At 32.9% G+C, this 18,916-nt stretch overlaps 2 protein-coding genes across 3 annotated transcripts; one reads left to right on the top strand and one right to left on the bottom strand.

Moving 5' to 3' along the window:
* Positions 1-344: 344 nt before the first annotated feature.
* Positions 345-3,066, top strand: LOC131628570 (probable phytol kinase 3, chloroplastic). The gene is made up of 6 exons (XM_058899399.1): positions 345-759; positions 1,368-1,435; positions 1,536-1,667; positions 1,819-1,934; positions 2,103-2,217; positions 2,717-3,066. The coding sequence occupies exons 1-6, from the start codon at positions 454-456 to the stop codon at positions 2,892-2,894; spliced, it is 915 nt and encodes a 304-aa protein (XP_058755382.1). The 5' UTR covers positions 345-453; the 3' UTR covers positions 2,895-3,066.
* Positions 3,067-12,674: 9,608 nt separating this feature from the next.
* LOC131628569 (uncharacterized) lies at positions 12,675-15,663 on the bottom strand. Of its 2 annotated transcripts, none has more exons than XM_058899397.1 (7): positions 15,508-15,663; positions 14,931-15,026; positions 14,426-14,545; positions 14,226-14,304; positions 13,835-13,921; positions 13,562-13,624; positions 12,675-12,932 (listed from the first exon to the last, which is right to left on the bottom strand). In XM_058899397.1, exons 2-7 carry the CDS (start codon positions 14,984-14,986, stop codon positions 12,855-12,857), a joined length of 483 nt encoding a protein of 160 aa, XP_058755380.1. In that variant the 5' UTR covers positions 14,987-15,026; positions 15,508-15,663; the 3' UTR covers positions 12,675-12,854. The 2 variants fall into 2 exon arrangements, with proteins under 2 accessions (XP_058755380.1, XP_058755381.1); XM_058899398.1 differs by having other exon boundaries at positions 15,494-15,615.
* Between the last annotated feature and the right edge of the window lie 3,253 nt (positions 15,664-18,916).

The following is an 18,916-nucleotide window of genomic DNA, read 5'->3' as shown; positions in this document are numbered from 1 at the left end:
CCTTGGGCTATGGTATTTTTTTTTCTATAGGTTACTCATGCTTAAACTTTTTTTTTAAAAGTCCTAAACTAAAAAAAGTATAGGGCATTTCCCAAACGCCTTAGACATTTAACATAAATTTTAAAAAACATAGTTAATTAATTTTGTATATATATTATTTTACGATACTTTCATTTCTTAATTAAATAGAGAAATCAATAGAATGTATATCAAATCGTAAAATAACTTATAATTTAAGATAAAAAAAATTTAAAAATGATTTACAATTAGTGAAAGAGGGAGAAAATCCAAGAAAGTACTTATTGAGCTATGCATAAACCAAATCCTAACAGTAACTAGTCCTACCTTTTCATTTCATTGTAATAATCAATGAACAAAAGTTGACAAAATAGTGAGCAGTGAAATGGGGTAGTTGGGTAGTTTATCATCTCTGCAATTTCTCCCAATTCAAACATGATTAATACTCTCACATTTCACCCGCCTACCCGTTTTTCTTCTCTCCCTCCTCACCTCACACTCACACCCATTTCCCATTCTTCTCCCTTTTTTCTCCCCAAACTCAAACCCATTTCACCCCTCACTTCTCTGTTTTCTTCCACCCAATTACGGTTCCTATCTCGCCGGAAACTTCCGTCTTCCGCCATGCTTCACCATGACCCTGTTGTCTCTGATTTCATTGCATTAGGTATATCTGGTGTTGTTGCTACCTCGTTTCTTAGGTTGTGGCAGGAAACTGCAAAACGTGGACTTTTTGATCAGGTGAGGTTTGATGCTTAAATTTTGGAGTTTTTATTAAGTGGGATTGTTTTGATTTAGATGAAAATGGAGATGAATTGTGAATGTTTGTTTTTTTTATGGGATTATAAGTTGAAGGAAAATTTAATGAATGTAGAGTTTTCTTTAGTTGAGGATTGTTGGAATTGATAATTTAATTTTTTTTTTGGTTTAGGTTATGTTATTTAGCACTTAGTTTAGATAAACTTTTCATTAAGCACTTTTAGGAAAAGAAAAAATTGAGTCTTCTAAATAATAACTTCCTGCATAAGTTGTAATCAGCTTTTACTCGGGAGACTAACAGGACACGATTACACCAGTAATAATTTGAAAAAATAAATGTTGGTACCGGACACTGGACACGCCTTTTTTTAGAGATGTCGTGATATAAAGCTTTTACTCCTTTGCCTTTTCATAATTTCCTTTATCTGATTTCTCTCCACAAGCTTGTATAGTTATATCTTATGAGAAGCTTTCGTAAGCTAGAACCTCATCTTAACCAGGATTTTGTGCATTTTTGTTGTATGTTACAATTATAAAGCTACCGATTTTCTGTTCTTCTACCTATGCTAATTAGCTTTTCTTATGTTTAGAAATTGAATAGGAAACTTGTGCACATATCCATTGGGCTGGTATTCATGCTCTGTTGGCCATTATTCGGGTAATTGTATAGTTTATGACTTTATGAGTTTACGAGCCTTTCAAAGTTCTGTTACGATGTCTTTTTGTTGAACGACGGACCCTTTCTTGTATTATTGCAGTACTGGTGAATGGGGGCCTTACTTTGGGGCTTTTATTCCGGGAGTCAATATACTTCGGATGCTTGCTATTGGACTTGGAATATGGAAAGATGAGGCCACTGTGAAATCGATGAGCAGATTTGGAGATTATAGGTTGCGAAATTGAATACGTTAATGCCAGTGAGAATATTTGAACATGTGATGTAACTATAATAGTATTAGTTCTTGCTAGTGACTGATAATTGATTACATGTCTTGACATTAATTCTTCACTTGGTTGGTCTCACATTTTCCTCTGCACCAGGGAACTTCGTAGAGGACCACTGTATTATGCTGCAGCTATTACTTTCGCATGCATAATATACTGGAGAACTTCGCCGGTTTCCATTGCTGCAATATGTAATCTGTGTGCAGGAGATGGTAATAATGCTTCTCAGCTAATTACTTTTAGTCCCATTTACCGTAATTAGGCAATGTTTTACACATTTTTTAACCATGGCATAAGTTAAATATCTGATGGATGAAAATACATAAATGGTTGAGCCGCGCAAAAGTTACCTTATGGTTGTTGTTAATTTAATATTTCAGGTATGGCTGACGTCGTCGGAAGGAGAATTGGTAGTAAAAAGTTACCTTACAACAAAAACAAGTCCTATGCTGGATCAATTGCAATGGCATCTGCTGGATTTTTAGCTTCTATTGGGTAAATATCTGTGGACCTGTATTACTTTCTATTAAATTTCCCTTGCACGTGATAGCCTACTATGTGTGCATTTGTTTCTGCATCGATGAAAATTGATTTTTGTTAGAACATATTTTCTTAAAAGTAGTCAAACTATAAACTTGTGAGTTAAAATCAATTTTACATACAAAAAGCTCCAAATTTTAGCTTATATTAGAATTAAGTTCGGATGCAAAATTAACTACATTCGAGCACACATAAACTTGTCAAAATCAACTTTATGCTTCTATAATCAGCTTTGCCTTATTCAAAAGCAGTGCTGTTAAATGGCAGTCATGGTCAGGCCATGGCGTGGAGTGATCCCCGCCATTGGCAGTGTCATAGGCTGCAATGGCATGTTTATATGGAAATTTTTTGTCCTTCCGCCATATTCTGCTATCCGCCATTAACAACACAGAAAAAAAGTGAAACCAAACATACCTGTAATCTATTTCGTTATTAACAGTTAGTGGTTTGTCAGGTTTATGTGGTATTTTTCGTCGTTTGGATACATGGAGGGAAGCTGGAACAAGGTTATAGGTTTCTTAGTTGTGTCTGTTATCACGGCAATTGTGGAGTCCCTTCCTATCAGCACAGATCTTGATGACAATCTCACAGTTCCCCTGACTTCCATATTGGTAGGAAGCATGATCTTCTGATATAGACCATATTGTAATCATAGGAATTAGTTTCAATTTAGTTAGAAAATGTTTGTTTATTCTATAATGCTGAGTAGTTTGTCTTGTTAACAGTTAAACAGACATGTGATTGTAATGTATGTTCACCATCATTTAGAATGTTTGAATTTCCAACTAAATTTTTTTGCATTAACTTCACTCTTTCATGATTCCAAAGATAATTTGATTGTTTTTTAATTGAAATTTACTAGTTTGGCATGCCATATTAAAATTGCAACCATCAAATTTACCTAAATTTTGGAACTTTAAATTACAACTCATATGGCTCTTTTCCTATCACATGTCATGTTATAACTTATATCCATCTACTTTTGTCTTATAGCACATGTATAAATGAAAATGAAGACGGGGTTCATATCTAAGAGTACTTTTTTGGCAGGACTTTCCAAAATATACTTTGATTGATATTGAAAGTGCTGTCATATGCTAGCATGTGACATCATGTCTCCACATTGACGAATTTAGTATGGACCACCATTTGATATAGTCTAGTGTAGATTATGAAACTGACTACATGGATTAGTTTTTTTTTTTTGGCGCAAATGTGAATATTAATTTGCCATTTATTGCATATATGGCGATGTAATACATTTTGGCTCTAGTTAGTTAGTAGTTAACTGTATAACTAAAAGATCTATATGAACTGGTGAATCTTCCTAGAGGGAGGCGAATTTGAATTTTTACATTCATTGTGCCACAGTTTTACATCTCTGTTTGTCATTCAGTCAAAAACTAACCACTAACTACCAATATTATTATCAACATGAAATTGTGTGGAATCACTACAAAAATTTGGCCAAACATTATTTTCCACCACGAACCAAATTCAGTATTCTTCGAATGTCATCCTTTGAAGGAGCTCATTTACCATTGGAGTCCAACTGATATTTTTACTAAAAATGTCTTTTAATAAAGTATTAATTAGAGGGTAGAATTGAAAAAAAATTAATTAATTTTATAATAGATTTCAAATCAAGACTAATGTTATAAAACAAATATTAATAGATTTCAATGGAATCACATGTTAATTGTACTAAGACTTAGATATGGCTACATATGTTACTTATCCCCTGCAACAACAGTGGAAAGAAAACTAGATCTCGTACTTGAATTTTGAACTTGTGGTGAGTACAATAAGTGAAGAAAACTAGATCTCGTACTTGAATCTTGAACTTGTGGTGAGTACAATAAGTGATATCAGATATCATGTCTGTGATGCGATGTGCAAAAGAGTTTTTGAGTTTTGATATCTTAAAAAGTGAATGACTAGTCAAGCTATCTAGCTATGATATGTATAGGTTGGATTACTTGATCCAGGAGTTTCTGTGAAGATCGCTTTTGTTGCCTATAAATCTAGACATACGCCTCCTAGCTTTGACATGATAGTGAAGTGAGTGGAGACAAACATCCTCCATAGACCATAATACAGAGTGTAGAAAATCTATGTAACTTGGGATAAATTTAGTTATTCTCTTAATATGTGGTTGGACATGTCACCTACGATGATGATCCAAGATAGATGAGCATTGAGTCGGGCGAGATCACATGTTCTCCATTGGACCTCGCCCTTTCGCACCCAAGTCCTATTCGCGTAACTTACAAGCTACACAATTGGTTGACTGGCCTCTTTGAAGTCCAACTTAAGTTATTTCATTTCTTAGTTTCTCAAGTACGAGACCTAGAAGAACGGTGTGATTAAAGTAAGGCATCTCAAATCACAGTTCTTCATGCATAAGGTCTGAAGGGCGATGTGACTAAGGGTAGACATCTCGGTTCAATTCCAATAACAAAAAATCACTACTACGTTCGTATAAAGAGATATAGAGTTGATTTGTTTAAAAATAATCTCCACAATCAAGTCTTATTTCATTAAATGAAGTCGACTAGTGTTGAGGCGGTAAAGCGGCAAGCAACAAAAATTAGGAAGTATTACTCCGGGAAAATTATCGTCTCCACAGGGATCAGTGCATTGAACTGCCGTTCAACAGTTTCCATAGTTATGAGTTTGGATTGAATGGGTTGAAAGTAAACAAGGAAAATATAACATATGAACATAAAATAAATTCATTCTTCAAATAGAAGAAACTATCAAGTATTGCATATAATCTACTCTTCACAAACTTAAACTTATTGACCAAATATACTCAACTTGTAACCTATCAATATTACCACATGTCAACAACACAACCCACAACATTATCTAAGTGACGATCTCTCAGACACCTAAACAACACATGAGAAATCCGGGCTTCCCGTAAATGTCGATCTCTCAGACAAACACGACCACTCAGACGCATTAAGCACTGACACTAAGTGATTATCAACCTAATCCATCTCTGCAATTAAGTTAATAGAAAATCATCCTAGATAAGCATTAGAGCCCTACATCTCTATAGCAACTCAAACACATAGCCACAAAGCAATAATCTAAGACAATAATCCATAAAAATATGAAAGCAAGATTTATATAACATAATAGTCAACAAATATACATGAGATCATAGTAGATCTACACAAAACCCACAAATGAAACCACAAAGAGAAGAAAAGAAGAAAAACCCAAAAATCTCCCGGTTTGTCGGCTCCGATTGATGAAGGATTCAACCCCGGATCATCCATTTGACAGCTCCAATGTGTTTTCTAGTATCTTTCCACTCAAAAAATGCTATTGGATGGATTGGAGCTCTAAAATATCCAACCATCCTTGAAAAAATGATTTCCAACAGCTTTATTGCGTTTTCTGCCGACACTGCTTCGCCCGGCGACTAAAATGGTTCGCCCGGCGACTCCAGGCAGTAGCAAATCACATTTTTTGAGTATTTCTGCTTCGCCCGGCGAGCCAATTGCTCCGCCCGGCGAAGTACACCAGAACAGCAAAAATTCTGCACTGTTTCGGCCATAACTTGAGAACCGTAACTCCGATTTGCGCCCGGTTTGAAGCGTTGGAAAGCTTATTCAATGCTCTATCTAACTATGAATAAATATCAATGCTTGAATACCTACAAAAATAAGATGAAAACAATTAAACTCAATGATATTTACACGATAACGCAATATATACACTATAACGTAAACTATACCAAATATACACTAAAGTTAAGGTTTATTGACGAAAAGCAAATGAATTAAGCTGATGAGTGCTAATTATTCACACTCAAATTCACAACAATTTACCACTCATCAAACTCTCCCCAACTTAGACTTGTTTGTCCTCAAACAAGAAACAAACAAATCTCACTCAAAAGAAAGTTTGTCCTCAAACAAAACTAAACAACTCGAAATGACAAAAAGATCAATCAAAGAATCACGAAACGACAAGTTTTAAAGAAGGAAACAAATGTATGGCTCAATCAAAAACGGTACACACAAAGTATACTACTTACCACTACTTTGATGATAACATAAAAACATGAAACCAATGCTAAATACAAAATTTATGCCAAACATTCTAAAACAATGCAAGTTCACATATGAATCATACCTAGCAAAAAGAATCATCGGTAGATGAAAAACACAAAATGAAGAATTTTCACTCATCCAACAATCTTGCAAACAATAGACAAAATTATGCATTTATCTCAAAAATTCACATTGACACATGAAAACATAAATCACAAGGGCTTTTCAAGGTTGTAATGCGGCTCGGTAAACAAACAAGTGATAAGTCCTAAAGCTAAATGAAACAAAAACTTGCCTAAAACTAAGGGAGTAATTACTTCCACAAAGTTTCACACAATATAATTTAAATCACACTTCTTCATCATCACAAGTTTCACACCAAACACAAAACTTATTAGCACAATTTATTCCATACTCTTTGTCTTACTATTTTTCAAAGCTTTTCCTCTTTTTTCTTTCTTTTTCTTTTTCTTTCTTTTTCTATTTTTCTCTTTCTTTATTTTTCTTTCTTTCTTTTTTTCTTTTTTTCTTTTTCCTTTCCTCAACGCATACTCAACCAACCAAACAAGCACATAATCAATGCTCTCCGGAACTTGAATTCAACCAACGTTATACAATGAATACTCCCACTTACTAAGGCAAGGTAAAAACTCATACAACAACAAAAGGTTGAGGGTTCAAGAAAAAACAACAATCAAAATCCACCAAAAAGCGAACTAATTCTCAAGTTCAAAAAGCGAAATGGATAATGACAAAAAACTCAAAGGGGGTTAACAAAAGATCACACACTCACAAGGTGAAATGACAATATGGCTAAGGTAGTTGTGCTCAAAATCAAACAAAATGCCTTGATCATTTTCATGCTTTCACAAAGTCAATACAAACAAAATATTAAACATAATAACATCTAGTTAAAACAAGAATTGTGGTCTCCCGCATATGTAAACAATGGAAAGCTTCCTCACAAAAAGGTTGAGAACTAAAGTGACTCACAAATGAACAAGTATACGAAAGAATGAATGGCATACAAGTTGCAAAAAGCCTAAGTATCATGAATATGCTACAATCTAGAAAGTGATAAACACATACCTCGAACGTGTACAAAATGTTAAACTCTATCATTACCATACATCCGCAAGTCGCAACGATCAAACTTGATAAATCACCAATTGCGACCTCAAGCTATCGAGCCAAACTTTGAACACAAAAAATCAAAAACTAAAGAAAAAATTATAAACAATTTACAAACGTTGGGGTGCCTCCCAACAAGCGCTTGTTTTACGTCGTTAGCTCGACGCCTGTTATTTAAGAACGTTCCTTCAAGTTACTTCCGTCCGGCTATTCCTAACCACACACAAGCAAACGTGAAAGGAAAACAAACAATAATATAACAAATGTACAAGTATAGAAAACATGTGAAAGTATAGTAAACATATACACAAATATAGACAAGTAAGAATATACAATATGTTCAATATATACAAAACTCCAAACCAAAGAAACTATTGCAATGCAAATTCAATAAAACACCAATCCCCGGCAACGGCGCCATTTTGGTGGGGCGGTAAAGCGGCAAGCAACAAAAATTAGGAAGTATTACTCCGGGAAAATTATCGTCTCCACAGGGATCAGTGCATTGAACTGCCGTTCAACAGTTTCCATAGTTATGAGTTTGGATTGAATGGGTTGAAAGTAAACAAGGAAAATATAACATATGAACATAAAATAAATTCATTCTTCAAATAGAAGAAACTATCAAGTATTGCATATAATCTACTCTTCACAAACTTAAACTTATTGACCAAATGTACTCAACTTGTAACCTATCAATATTACCACATGTCAACAACACAACCCACAACATTATCTAAGTGACGATCTCTTAGACACCTAAACAACACATGAGAAATCCGGGCTTCCCGTAAATGTCGATCTCTCAGACAAACACGACCACTCAGACGCATTAAGCACTGACACTAAGTGATTATCAACCTAATCCATCTCTGCAATTAAGTTAATAGAAAATCATCCTAGATAAGCATTAGAGCCCTACATCTCTATAGCAACTCAAACACATAGCCACAAAGCAATAATCTAAGACAACAATCCATAAAAATATGAAAGCAAGATTTATATAACATAATAGTCAACAAATATACATGAGATCATAGTAGATCTACACAAAACCCACAAATGAAACCACAAAGAGAAGAAAAGAAGAAAAACCCAAAAATCTCCCGGTTTGTCGGCTCCGATTGATGAAGGATTCAACCCCGGATCATCCATTTGACAGCTCCAATGTGTTTTCTAGTATCTTTCCACTCAAAAAATGCTATTGGATGGATTGGAGCTCTAAAATATCCAACCATCCTTGAAAAAATGATTTCCAACAGCTTTATTGCGTTTTCTGCCGACACTGCTTCGCCCGGCGACTAAAATGGTTCGCCCGGCGACTCCAGGCAGTAGCAAATCACATTTTTTGAGTATTTCTGCTTCGCCCGGCGAGCCAATTGCTCCGCCCGGCGAAGTACACCAGAACAGCAAAAATTCTGCACTGTTTCGGCCATAACTTGAGAACCGTAACTCCGATTTGCGCCCGGTTTGAAGCGTTGGAAAGCTTATTCAATGCTCTATCTAACTATGAATAAATATCAATGCTTGAATACCTACAAAAATAAGATGAAAACAATTAAACTCAATGATATTTACACGATAACGCAATATATACACTATAACGTAAACTATACCAAATATACACTAAAGTTAAGGTTTATTGACGAAAAGCAAATGAATTAAGCTGATGAGTGCTAATTATTCACACTCAAATTCACAACAATTTACCACTCATCAAACTCTCCCCAACTTAGACTTGTTTGTCCTCAAACAAGAAACAAACAAATCTCACTCAAAAGAAAGTTTGTCCTCAAACAAAACTAAACAACTCGAAATGACAAAAAGATCAATCAAAGAATCACGAAACGACAAGTTTTAAAGAAGGAAACAAATGTATGGCTCAATCAAAAACGGTACACACAAAGTATACTACTTACCACTACTTTGATGATAACATAAAAACATGAAACCAATGCTAAATACAAAATTTATGCCAAACATTCTAAAACAATGCAAGTTCACATATGAATCATACCTAGCAAAAAGAATCATCGGTAGATGAAAAACACAAAATGAAGAATTTTCACTCATCCAACAATCTTGCAAACAATAGACAAAATTATGCATTTATCTCAAAAATTCACATTGACACATGAAAACATAAATCACAAGGGCTTTTCAAGTTTGTAATGCGGCTCGGTAAACAAACAAGTGATAAGTCCTAAAGCTAAATGAAACAAAAACTTGCCTAAAACTAAGGGAGTAATTACTTCCACAAAGTTTCACACAATATAATTTAAATCACACTTCTTCATCATCACAAGTTTCACACCAAACACAAAACTTATTAGCACAATTTATTCCATACTCTTTGTCTTACTATTTTTCAAAGCTTTTCCTCTTTTTTCTTTCTTTTTCTTTTTCTTTCTTTTTCTATTTTTCTCTTTCTTTATTTTTCTTTCTTTCTTTTTTTCTTTTTCCTTTCCTCAACACATACTCAACCAACCAAACAAGCACATAATCAATGCTCTCCGCAACTTGAATTCAACCAACGTTATACAATGAATACTCCCACTTACTAAGGCAAGGTAAAAACTCATACAACAACAAAAGGTTGAGGGTTCAAGAAAAAACAACAATCAAAATCCACCAAAAAGCGAACTAATTCTCAAGTTCAAAAAGCGAAATGGATAATGACAAAAAGCTCAAAGGGGGTTAACAAAAGATCACACACTCACAAGGTGAAATGACAATATGGCTAAGGTAGTTGTGCTCAAAATCAAACAAAATGCCTTGATCATTTTCATGCTTTCACAAAGTCAATACAAACAAAATATTAAACATAATAACATCTAGTTAAAACAAGAATTGTGGTCTCCCGCATATGTAAACAATGGAAAGCTTCCTCACAAAAAGGTTGAGAACTAAAGTGATTCACAAATGAACAAGTATACGAAAGAATGAATGGCATACAAGTTGCAAAAAGCCTAAGTATCATGAATATGCTACAATCTAGAAAGTGATAAACACATACCTCGAACGTGTACAAAATGTTAAACTCTATCATTACCATACATCCGCAAGTCGCAACGATCAAACTTGATAAATCACCAATTGCGACCTCAAGCTATCGAGCCAAACTTTGAACACAAAAAATCAAAAACTAAAGAAAAAATTATAAACAATTTACAAACGTTGGGGTGCCTCCCAACAAGCGCTTGTTTTACGTCGTTAGCTCGACGCCTGTTATTTAAGAACGTTCCTTCAAGTTACTTCCGTCCGGCTATTCCTAACCACACACAAGCAAACGTGAAAGGAAAACAAACAATAATATAACAAATGTACAAGTATAGAAAACATGTGAAAGTATAGTAAACATATACACAAATATAGACAAGTAAGAATATACAATATGTTCAATATATACAAAACTCCAAACCAAAGAAACTATTGCAATGCAAATTCAATAAAACACCAATCCCCGGCAACGGCGCCATTTTGGTGGGGCGGTAAAGCGGCAAGCAACAAAAATTAGGAAGTATTACTCCGGGAAAATTATCGTCTCCACAGGGATCAGTGCATTGAACTGCCGTTCAACAGTTTCCATAGTTATGAGTTTGGATTGAATGGGTTGAAAGTAAACAAGGAAAATATAACATATGAACATAAAATAAATTCATTCTTCAAATAGAAGAAACTATCAAGTATTGCATATAATCTACTCTTCACAAACTTAAACTTATTGACCAAATGTACTCAACTTGTAACCTATCAATATTACCACATGTCAACAACACAACCCACAACATTATCTAAGTGACGATCTCTTAGACACCTAAACAACACATGAGAAATCCGGGCTTCCCGTAAATGTCGATCTCTCAGACAAACACGACCACTCAGACGCATTAAGCACTGACACTAAGTGATTATCAACCTAATCCATCTATGCAATTAAGTTAATAGAAAATCATCCTAGATAAGCATTAGAGCCCTACATCTCTATAGCAACTCAAACACATAGCCACAAAGCAATAATCTAAGACAATAATCCATAAAAATATGAAAGCAAGATTTATATAACATAATAGTCAACAAATATACATGAGATCATAGTAGATCTACACAAAACCCACAAATGAAACCACAAAGAGAAGAAAAGAAGAAAAACCCAAAAATCTCCCGGTTTGTCGGCTCCGATTGATGAAGGATTCAACCCCGGATCATCCATTTGACAGCTCCAATGTGTTTTCTAGTATCTTTCCACTCAAAAAATGCTATTGGATGGATTGGAGCTCTAAAATATCCAACCATCCTTGAAAAAATGATTTCCAACAGCTTTATTGCGTTTTCTGCCGACACTGCTTCGCCCGGCGACTAAAATGGTTCGCCCGGCGACTCCAGGCAGTAGCAAATCACATTTTTTGAGTATTTCTGCTTCGCCCGGCGAGCCAATTGCTCCGCCCGGCGAAGTACACCAGAACAGCAAAAATTCTGCACTGTTTCGGCCATAACTTGAGAACCGTAACTCCGATTTGCGTCCGGTTTGAAGCGTTGGAAAGCTTATTCAATGCTCTATCTAACTATGAATAAATATCAATGCTTGAATACCTACAAAAATAAGATGAAAACAATTAAACTCAATGATATTTACACGATAACGCAATATATACACTATAACGTAAACTATACCAAATATACACTAAAGTTAAGGTTTATTGACGAAAAGCAAATGAATTAAGCTGATGAGTGCTAATTATTCACACTCAAATTCACAACAATTTACCACTCATCAACTAGATTGATCAACTGACGTTATAATATTTATATTTATGACCATGCTTCTATCTAAACTGTTAATCTCAAATTATTTATTAATAATTATAATCTTTCTAAGTCTTCTTCATCATCTAGTTGTTTGACTTCTCTTCATATAATCTACTCTAATTACCACACAATCTACATGTCTCCTCTCTACATGGTTCAACCATCTAAAAATAATCATTGTTCTATTAAAAGTATTTTTTTTTTCAAAAACAAATCAAAATAACTCATCATTATTAACAAAATAGTTTTTGAAAAAAAAAATGCCCTTAAGATTCTTAACCAATCGGGCCAATGGTTGAAATACGACAACATTAAGAGCAAAATAATCTAAAAGCAGCATCGAATAACTTTACTATACAACTTAAACAACCAAAATCAAGGAATGAACAGAACATCTCCATGTTTGCACTGAACCAAATTATATTTAAGGGTTGAGACATCAACAAAACAGGTAGTTATAATTGTCCATCTATTGGCCTGAAGTTGTAACTTATGATGATATACAATTACAAATTGATAAAATAAGTAGTAAATCTGGTGTGGCTCCTCATTATTTGAAAGATAAACCTTCCTACTAGATCATTACTTCGGATCTGATGCCCGGATTCCATAGCGCTTGAAGATTTCTCTAAATCCGTAAACACTGATATCGTAGTTGAACTGCAATTGCACAAGCAAATGGAAGTCTGAGAATATTAAAAACATTCAAAGTCGAAACCTTTGACATATGTCAGACAAGTTCAAAAATGTTAGATAGGATTTACAGCCACTAAGAGCATATCCAAAGGGGAAACTTTTAAGCAATAACTTTCAGTTGTTTAGCAGCTAATAAGTGGTTCTCAATTTCAACTATGCCACTTTATATTTAAGCAACTCAATATACATTTTGCTCCAATGATATAGTAATCTTTAAGCAATCCTGCAATCTACACTTTTATACTTTCTAATTTTTAATTAATTTTGTTTCGAAATGAAATATCAATTTTGAGTAAGAAAATTTGTTTTTAAATGCTAGGAAATGACTTCTTGTACATGGAATGGAACAAATCTTGACTTTGAGGAACCCTCCATGTCAAGTAGACAAATTCCATTGGTATAAAATAAATGGCTGCATATCGAGAAACATGTGCTTAAGTTGATCTTCGCAGTGACTACTAGATGTAATACCTAGGAAGGGTTCATTTTCAGTATCTGTATTTGCTTATGGGGGATTGTTCAAAATATGAATAATCATGACTGGTATTACATGCTTTACAATTTTCCCAAAAAGCAGGAGGAGATATACTTACAGGCATGACTTTCACATTGTATTTAGTAATATTTGGATCAGCTACCCTGCCCTGGTTAGCTACCTGTAAGAAGAAACACATGTCTCAAATAACTGTACATTCAGTCGATGAAAAAATCAACCAATTACTAAAAACCAAATTATTGCCATAGAATTTGTGCTTTTTAGGTTTATTTAAACATGTCAATTAGAAGAAAATTTATTATAATTTCATCCAATTAGCAATTTAGGCACTTAGGTTAAGAGGCTGAGCAAACAGAAAGGACTGCCATACATGTGTTGGACTATGGAATATTTCCATGAATGGATACTCCTTTTTCTGCCGACTTATACAAAACCCAGGATATTTTGGACATTCAACCTGCAAAGCACAAAACAATTATCATGTCATCAATGCGGAATAGAAACGCTACAGAGTGTGTAGACGATAACAAGCAATAAAATTACATAAAAAGCAACACGATAAAAGATAAATTCCACTGTAAGCCCAGTGCCTACGTAAACTCCAACTCATTGCAAAGTAATTAGCACATTTGTGTATGCTTTTGTGACTCTAGCAGACTAGACAATTGCAATGCTTCAACGTGAGTAATAAATATACATAAATATGACTCCCAAGTGCTAACACAAACAAGTAACAAGAGATCATTAATAAAATAACTTACACGCATAAATTTTACATGTGGATAAAACTCAGCAGCAGCTTCTTCTAATACTTTGTCAAGATGCTCTGTGTAATTCCCCCTGCATTATTTAATAATAAGAAGTTATTCTTAAATCAACTCGTTTATTACTTTTCTTTTTCATTCAGATATAAATAACCTTCATAGTAAGAGTATTCAAGAGCTGATTCCAACCAGATCACCTGATAGTAAAAGCAACAACCACAGGAAACCCTTCATGAAGGATATTGACAAACTCACGCTCAGAGGTGAAATGAATAACCCGTGATGGTCCAAGATCCTTTGGATAACCAGTATAGTACCTAATAATAGATAGCATGGGATGATGTGAACATATTCCAAGAATAATGCACCAGGGCATTATGCAAAGTATCTATCATCTAAATTATATCAGGCAAAGTATGCTACCATAGTAGGGATTACTGAACTTTGTCATTAATACGAAATAGTTTTGAAATGGGATTCCATAAATTAATTGATGTGACTAAACAATTCTTCAATCAAATGACAATAACTAGTTTCTAATATTTAATTAACAAATAAAATGGCTAGAGAAAAATGAATATTGCACTACAAAAAATTATTGAAGTAGTATACTACAGAATGATTGAAAAATAGAAGCAGTAGTAAAGGTAAATAAAACTACAACTTAAAGAAAAATGACACCAGTGGTTGACATGGACATACTTGCAAGTTCCCCGAAGATGACCAATCATTCGGTCCAAAAATGATGAATCTTCCATTCCAGAGAGTACTGCAATATGTGAACTATATATCCAGTACCTGCATCATAATCAAATTTTACAACAAGGAGTTGATTACGTTAATCTCATCTACTCTCTTATACAGAGATAATAATCAACTAAACAAACTGGTAAAAATTTCATAATTCACTTACATCACTAGCTCAAAATCAAATAACCAATTAAGCATGAAATAATTATGACAGTGCACTATCAACATCACTAAAACTGTGTGTCCTGTGTACAAAGTTTGGTTGAAGCATTTTATCAAACAGAAAACACGCATTATACCATGACACAGAACAACAGCAAATTCATTCAGCTATCAATGGAAACATCTTAACAATGGAAAAAAATCAAATTAAAGCTTCATTGCTAATTTATTATGAAGACAAATGAGAAGCAATTAGATGAACAATTCAGTGGCAACACACTAAAATGATTGAGAACTCAAATGGAAGTAAAACATATAAAAGTTTTCTTATTATAATGAGGATTGAAACCCACTGTGAGGAAATTACCCTTAAGTTTTGGAGCCTAGCTTCAATGGCGGTGGAAAAACAGAAAAGCAAGAAGAATGGGTTCTGTGTTTTGTGAGAAAAGAAAAGTGGAAAGGAATTGAGAGAGAGAGAGAGAGAGAAAGAGAGGCGGTTTACAAGACCCAAAACCGGGTTTGAGAGAGAGAGAGAGAGGCGGTTTACAAGACCCAAAACCGGGTTTGTGGTTCATTCGAATTAGTTCGTTTGAACCGGTTTGTTCTATTTTCTACTTTGTGGTTAGGTTAGAAATAAGGACGTTAAGTGAAGTGAACTCTTGAATTTCACTCTAGTCAATAAAAACTAGCAGATGACAATTTGGCCCATCCCCAGTGGGTACTCACAAAAAACCCCATATCGGGTAGGGTAAATACTCATAAAAATGGGTATGGGCACGGATACGGGTAATTACCCATTAAAATATGCGGGTATGGGTGCGGGCACGGGTACCTTACTACCCAACCCGCCCCATATCCACACTACATATTTTTATAATGTCATTTATATTATTATATAAAAATGCATGATTCTATTTTTTTTTAAATATATCGCTATTAAATCATTACACATTTTAATAAAAGTGTTTATTTGTTTCTTAACTCAACAATAACATACATAATTTTTTTTAATATTGTTAAAAAGACTTAAATTATATGATATTTTGTAATTAAACGATTTAATTTTACTATAAATGCAGATAAACGGGTACGGGTATGGGCATTGAGGTACCCACTGGGTACGGGTACGGGCATGAATATTGATACCCACGCGGGTTTGGGCTCGAGTACGGGGATTTTTTTAAACTGCGGATATGGGGACGGGTACTATAGTACCCTGCCCAAACCCTGCCCATTGCCATCCCTGCGTGATACCCTCGCGTCCGCACGGGTACCCGTTGTGGCCGTGTTATTTTGTTCAATATATATATTATTCTAGAGGTAAATGTCATAAAATCAGATGTGTAAAATATAGAAATTTCTTTTTAATAGGTTGGGGTAAAGTTTGGGATATTTTCATCAATAAAAATTATTTTCCAGTTAATATTCAATATTTCGATCAGTAACTTCATGTTCCCGTAAATATTTAATAAGTTTATCAGTAATTCATGTTCTCGTTAATATTGAATATTTTATTCAGTAACTTCATGTTCCCGTTAATATTCAATATTTTGATTAGTATCTTCATGTTCCCGCTAATATTCATTATTTTGATCAGTAACTTCGTATTCCCGTTAATATTCCAAACTTGTTCCCGTTAATATTCAATATTTTTATCAGTAACTTCATGTTCCCGTTAATATTCTTTATTTTGATTAGTAACTCCGTTTTTCCGTTAATATTCATTATTTTGATCAATAACTTTGTGTTCCCGTTAATATTCAAAAATTGGATCAGTAACTTAATGTTTCCGATTATATTAAAAATTTTGATAAGTAACTTTGTCTTCCGTTAATATTCAATATTTTAATCAATAACTCCGTGCTCCCGTTAATATTCAATATTTTAAATATTAACGGGATATCCGTGCATTCGCACGGGGACTAGTGTGGTACACTTATTTGTTTTAATATTCAATATTTCGATCAGTGACTTCATGTTCCCATTAATGTTCAATATTTCGATCAGTAACTTCATATTCCCGTTAATATACAATATTTTGATCAGTAATTCATGTTCTCGTTAATATTTAATATTTTATTCAATAACTTCATGTTCCCGTTAATATTCAATATTTTGATTAGTAACTTCATGTTCTTGCTTATTTTGTTCAATATTATATTTTTTTATAAAAAAAAGAAATTGATGTAATTATTATTATGATACATTTCGTTCAGCAAAGATACATAATAAACTTAAAAATGAAATTGATAAAGAATAGAATAATGAAGTGTTATTTTATTAATATGCAATAAAAATTGGGAAGATCAATAAAACAATGTCGATTGTCCAATGCAATAAACTTAGTCACATTTACTTTCAACGTATTCCAAATTTGTTCCCGTTAATATTCAATATTTTTATCAGTAACGCATGTTCCTGTTAATATTCATTATTTTGATCAGTAATTCCTTGTTCCCGTAAATATTGAAAAAATTTATCAGTAAGTTAATGTTTCTGTTGATATTCAAAAAAATTATCAGTAACTTCGTGTTCTCGTTAATATTCAATATTTTGTCAATAACCCCGTATTTCCGTTAATATTTATTATTTGATTAGTAACTTCGTGTTCCCGTTAATGTTCAAAACTTGTTCCCGTTAATATTCAAAATTTTGATCAGTAACTTAATGTTTCCGATAATATTCAAAATTTTGATCAGTAACTTCGTGCTCCCGTTAATATTCAATATCTTAATCAATAACTCCGTGCTCCGGTTAATATTCAATATTTTGAATATTAACGGGAAACATGTTCATTCGCACTGGGACCAGTGTGGTACGCTCATTTGTTTTAATATTAAATATTTTGATCAATAAATATTATTTTTCCGTTAATATTTAATATTTCGATCAGTAACTTCATGTTTTCATCAATATTTTTGTTTTGGAATTATTTATAAAACTATTTAAATCGATTGTAAATTTATTCTCGTTATTATTCAACATTTAATTAAATGTGTTAATATCAGTACCATATGCGCGTACCATATAATTACCCGTGTATATCCGTAATATATTATTTTGTATTTGGATAGAATTGACCCCATTAAAGTTTTAATGGTAATATTTCAATTATATTATATTATATATAGATAAATATATATTGATTATTGATGAACTTGTCCAATTAAAATTTTAAATTTTATAAATGACAAACAAATTGTATGATTAATAAAAAATATCATACAATTTTGATATTATTTATTCATATATTACTTATGTTTCATTCTATTCCTATTTATTCATACATTACTTATGTTTCATTCTATTACTATTTATTCATACAGTACTTATGTTTCATTCGATTACTTATACTTATTAACACCCATAATCTCTAAAAAAATTTCATTAATATATATATATATATATATATATATATATATATATATATATATATATATATATATATATATATATATATATATATATATATATATATATATATATATATATATATATGTATATATATATAACTTTCAAATTTTATATTTTAAATAATTTAGTAGTATTAGTGAGAAATCTTATTAAAGTGAAAATAGAAAATAGTAGTTAGTTTAATTATGCATTTTTTATCAAAAAAAAAAATCCATATAATATATAAAAGTAATGATATGCCTAAAACACTTTATTAAAATATGTATCTAATAATATTAATCCTTTTGTTAAATAAGAGGTTAGACATCTTCTAACCCTATGATATTTGGTTTCAAAATTAGGTTGATAAATTCATTATTTTG

This window comes from Vicia villosa, unplaced genomic scaffold (assembly GCF_029867415.1).
Source record: "Vicia villosa cultivar HV-30 ecotype Madison, WI unplaced genomic scaffold, Vvil1.0 ctg.000464F_1_1_3, whole genome shotgun sequence".
NCBI lineage: Eukaryota > Viridiplantae > Streptophyta > Magnoliopsida > Fabales > Fabaceae > Vicia > Vicia villosa.
Note: the sequence above shows the minus strand (reverse complement) of the source record. Positions and strands in the feature narration are given on the sequence as shown.

Coding starts and splice junctions, on each gene's coding strand:
- LOC131628570 (XM_058899399.1), top strand. CDS start 454: ATGATTAATACTCTCACATTTCACCCGCCTACCCGTTTTTCTTCTCTC. Junction 1,436..1,535: donor CTCTGTTGGCCATTATTCGG/GTAATTGTATAG, acceptor GTATTATTGCAG/TACTGGTGAATGGGGGCCTT. Junction 1,935..2,102: donor TAATCTGTGTGCAGGAGATG/GTAATAATGCTT, acceptor TTAATATTTCAG/GTATGGCTGACGTCGTCGGA.
- LOC131628569 (XM_058899397.1), bottom strand. CDS start 14,986: ATGGAAGATTCATCATTTTTGGACCGAATGATTGGTCATCTTCGGGGA. Junction 14,546..14,930: donor CATCTTCGGGGAACTTGCAA/GTATGTCCATGT, acceptor ATCTATTATTAG/GTACTATACTGGTTATCCAA. Junction 14,305..14,425: donor GTTGTTGCTTTTACTATCAG/GTGATCTGGTTG, acceptor TAAATAATGCAG/GGGGAATTACACAGAGCATC.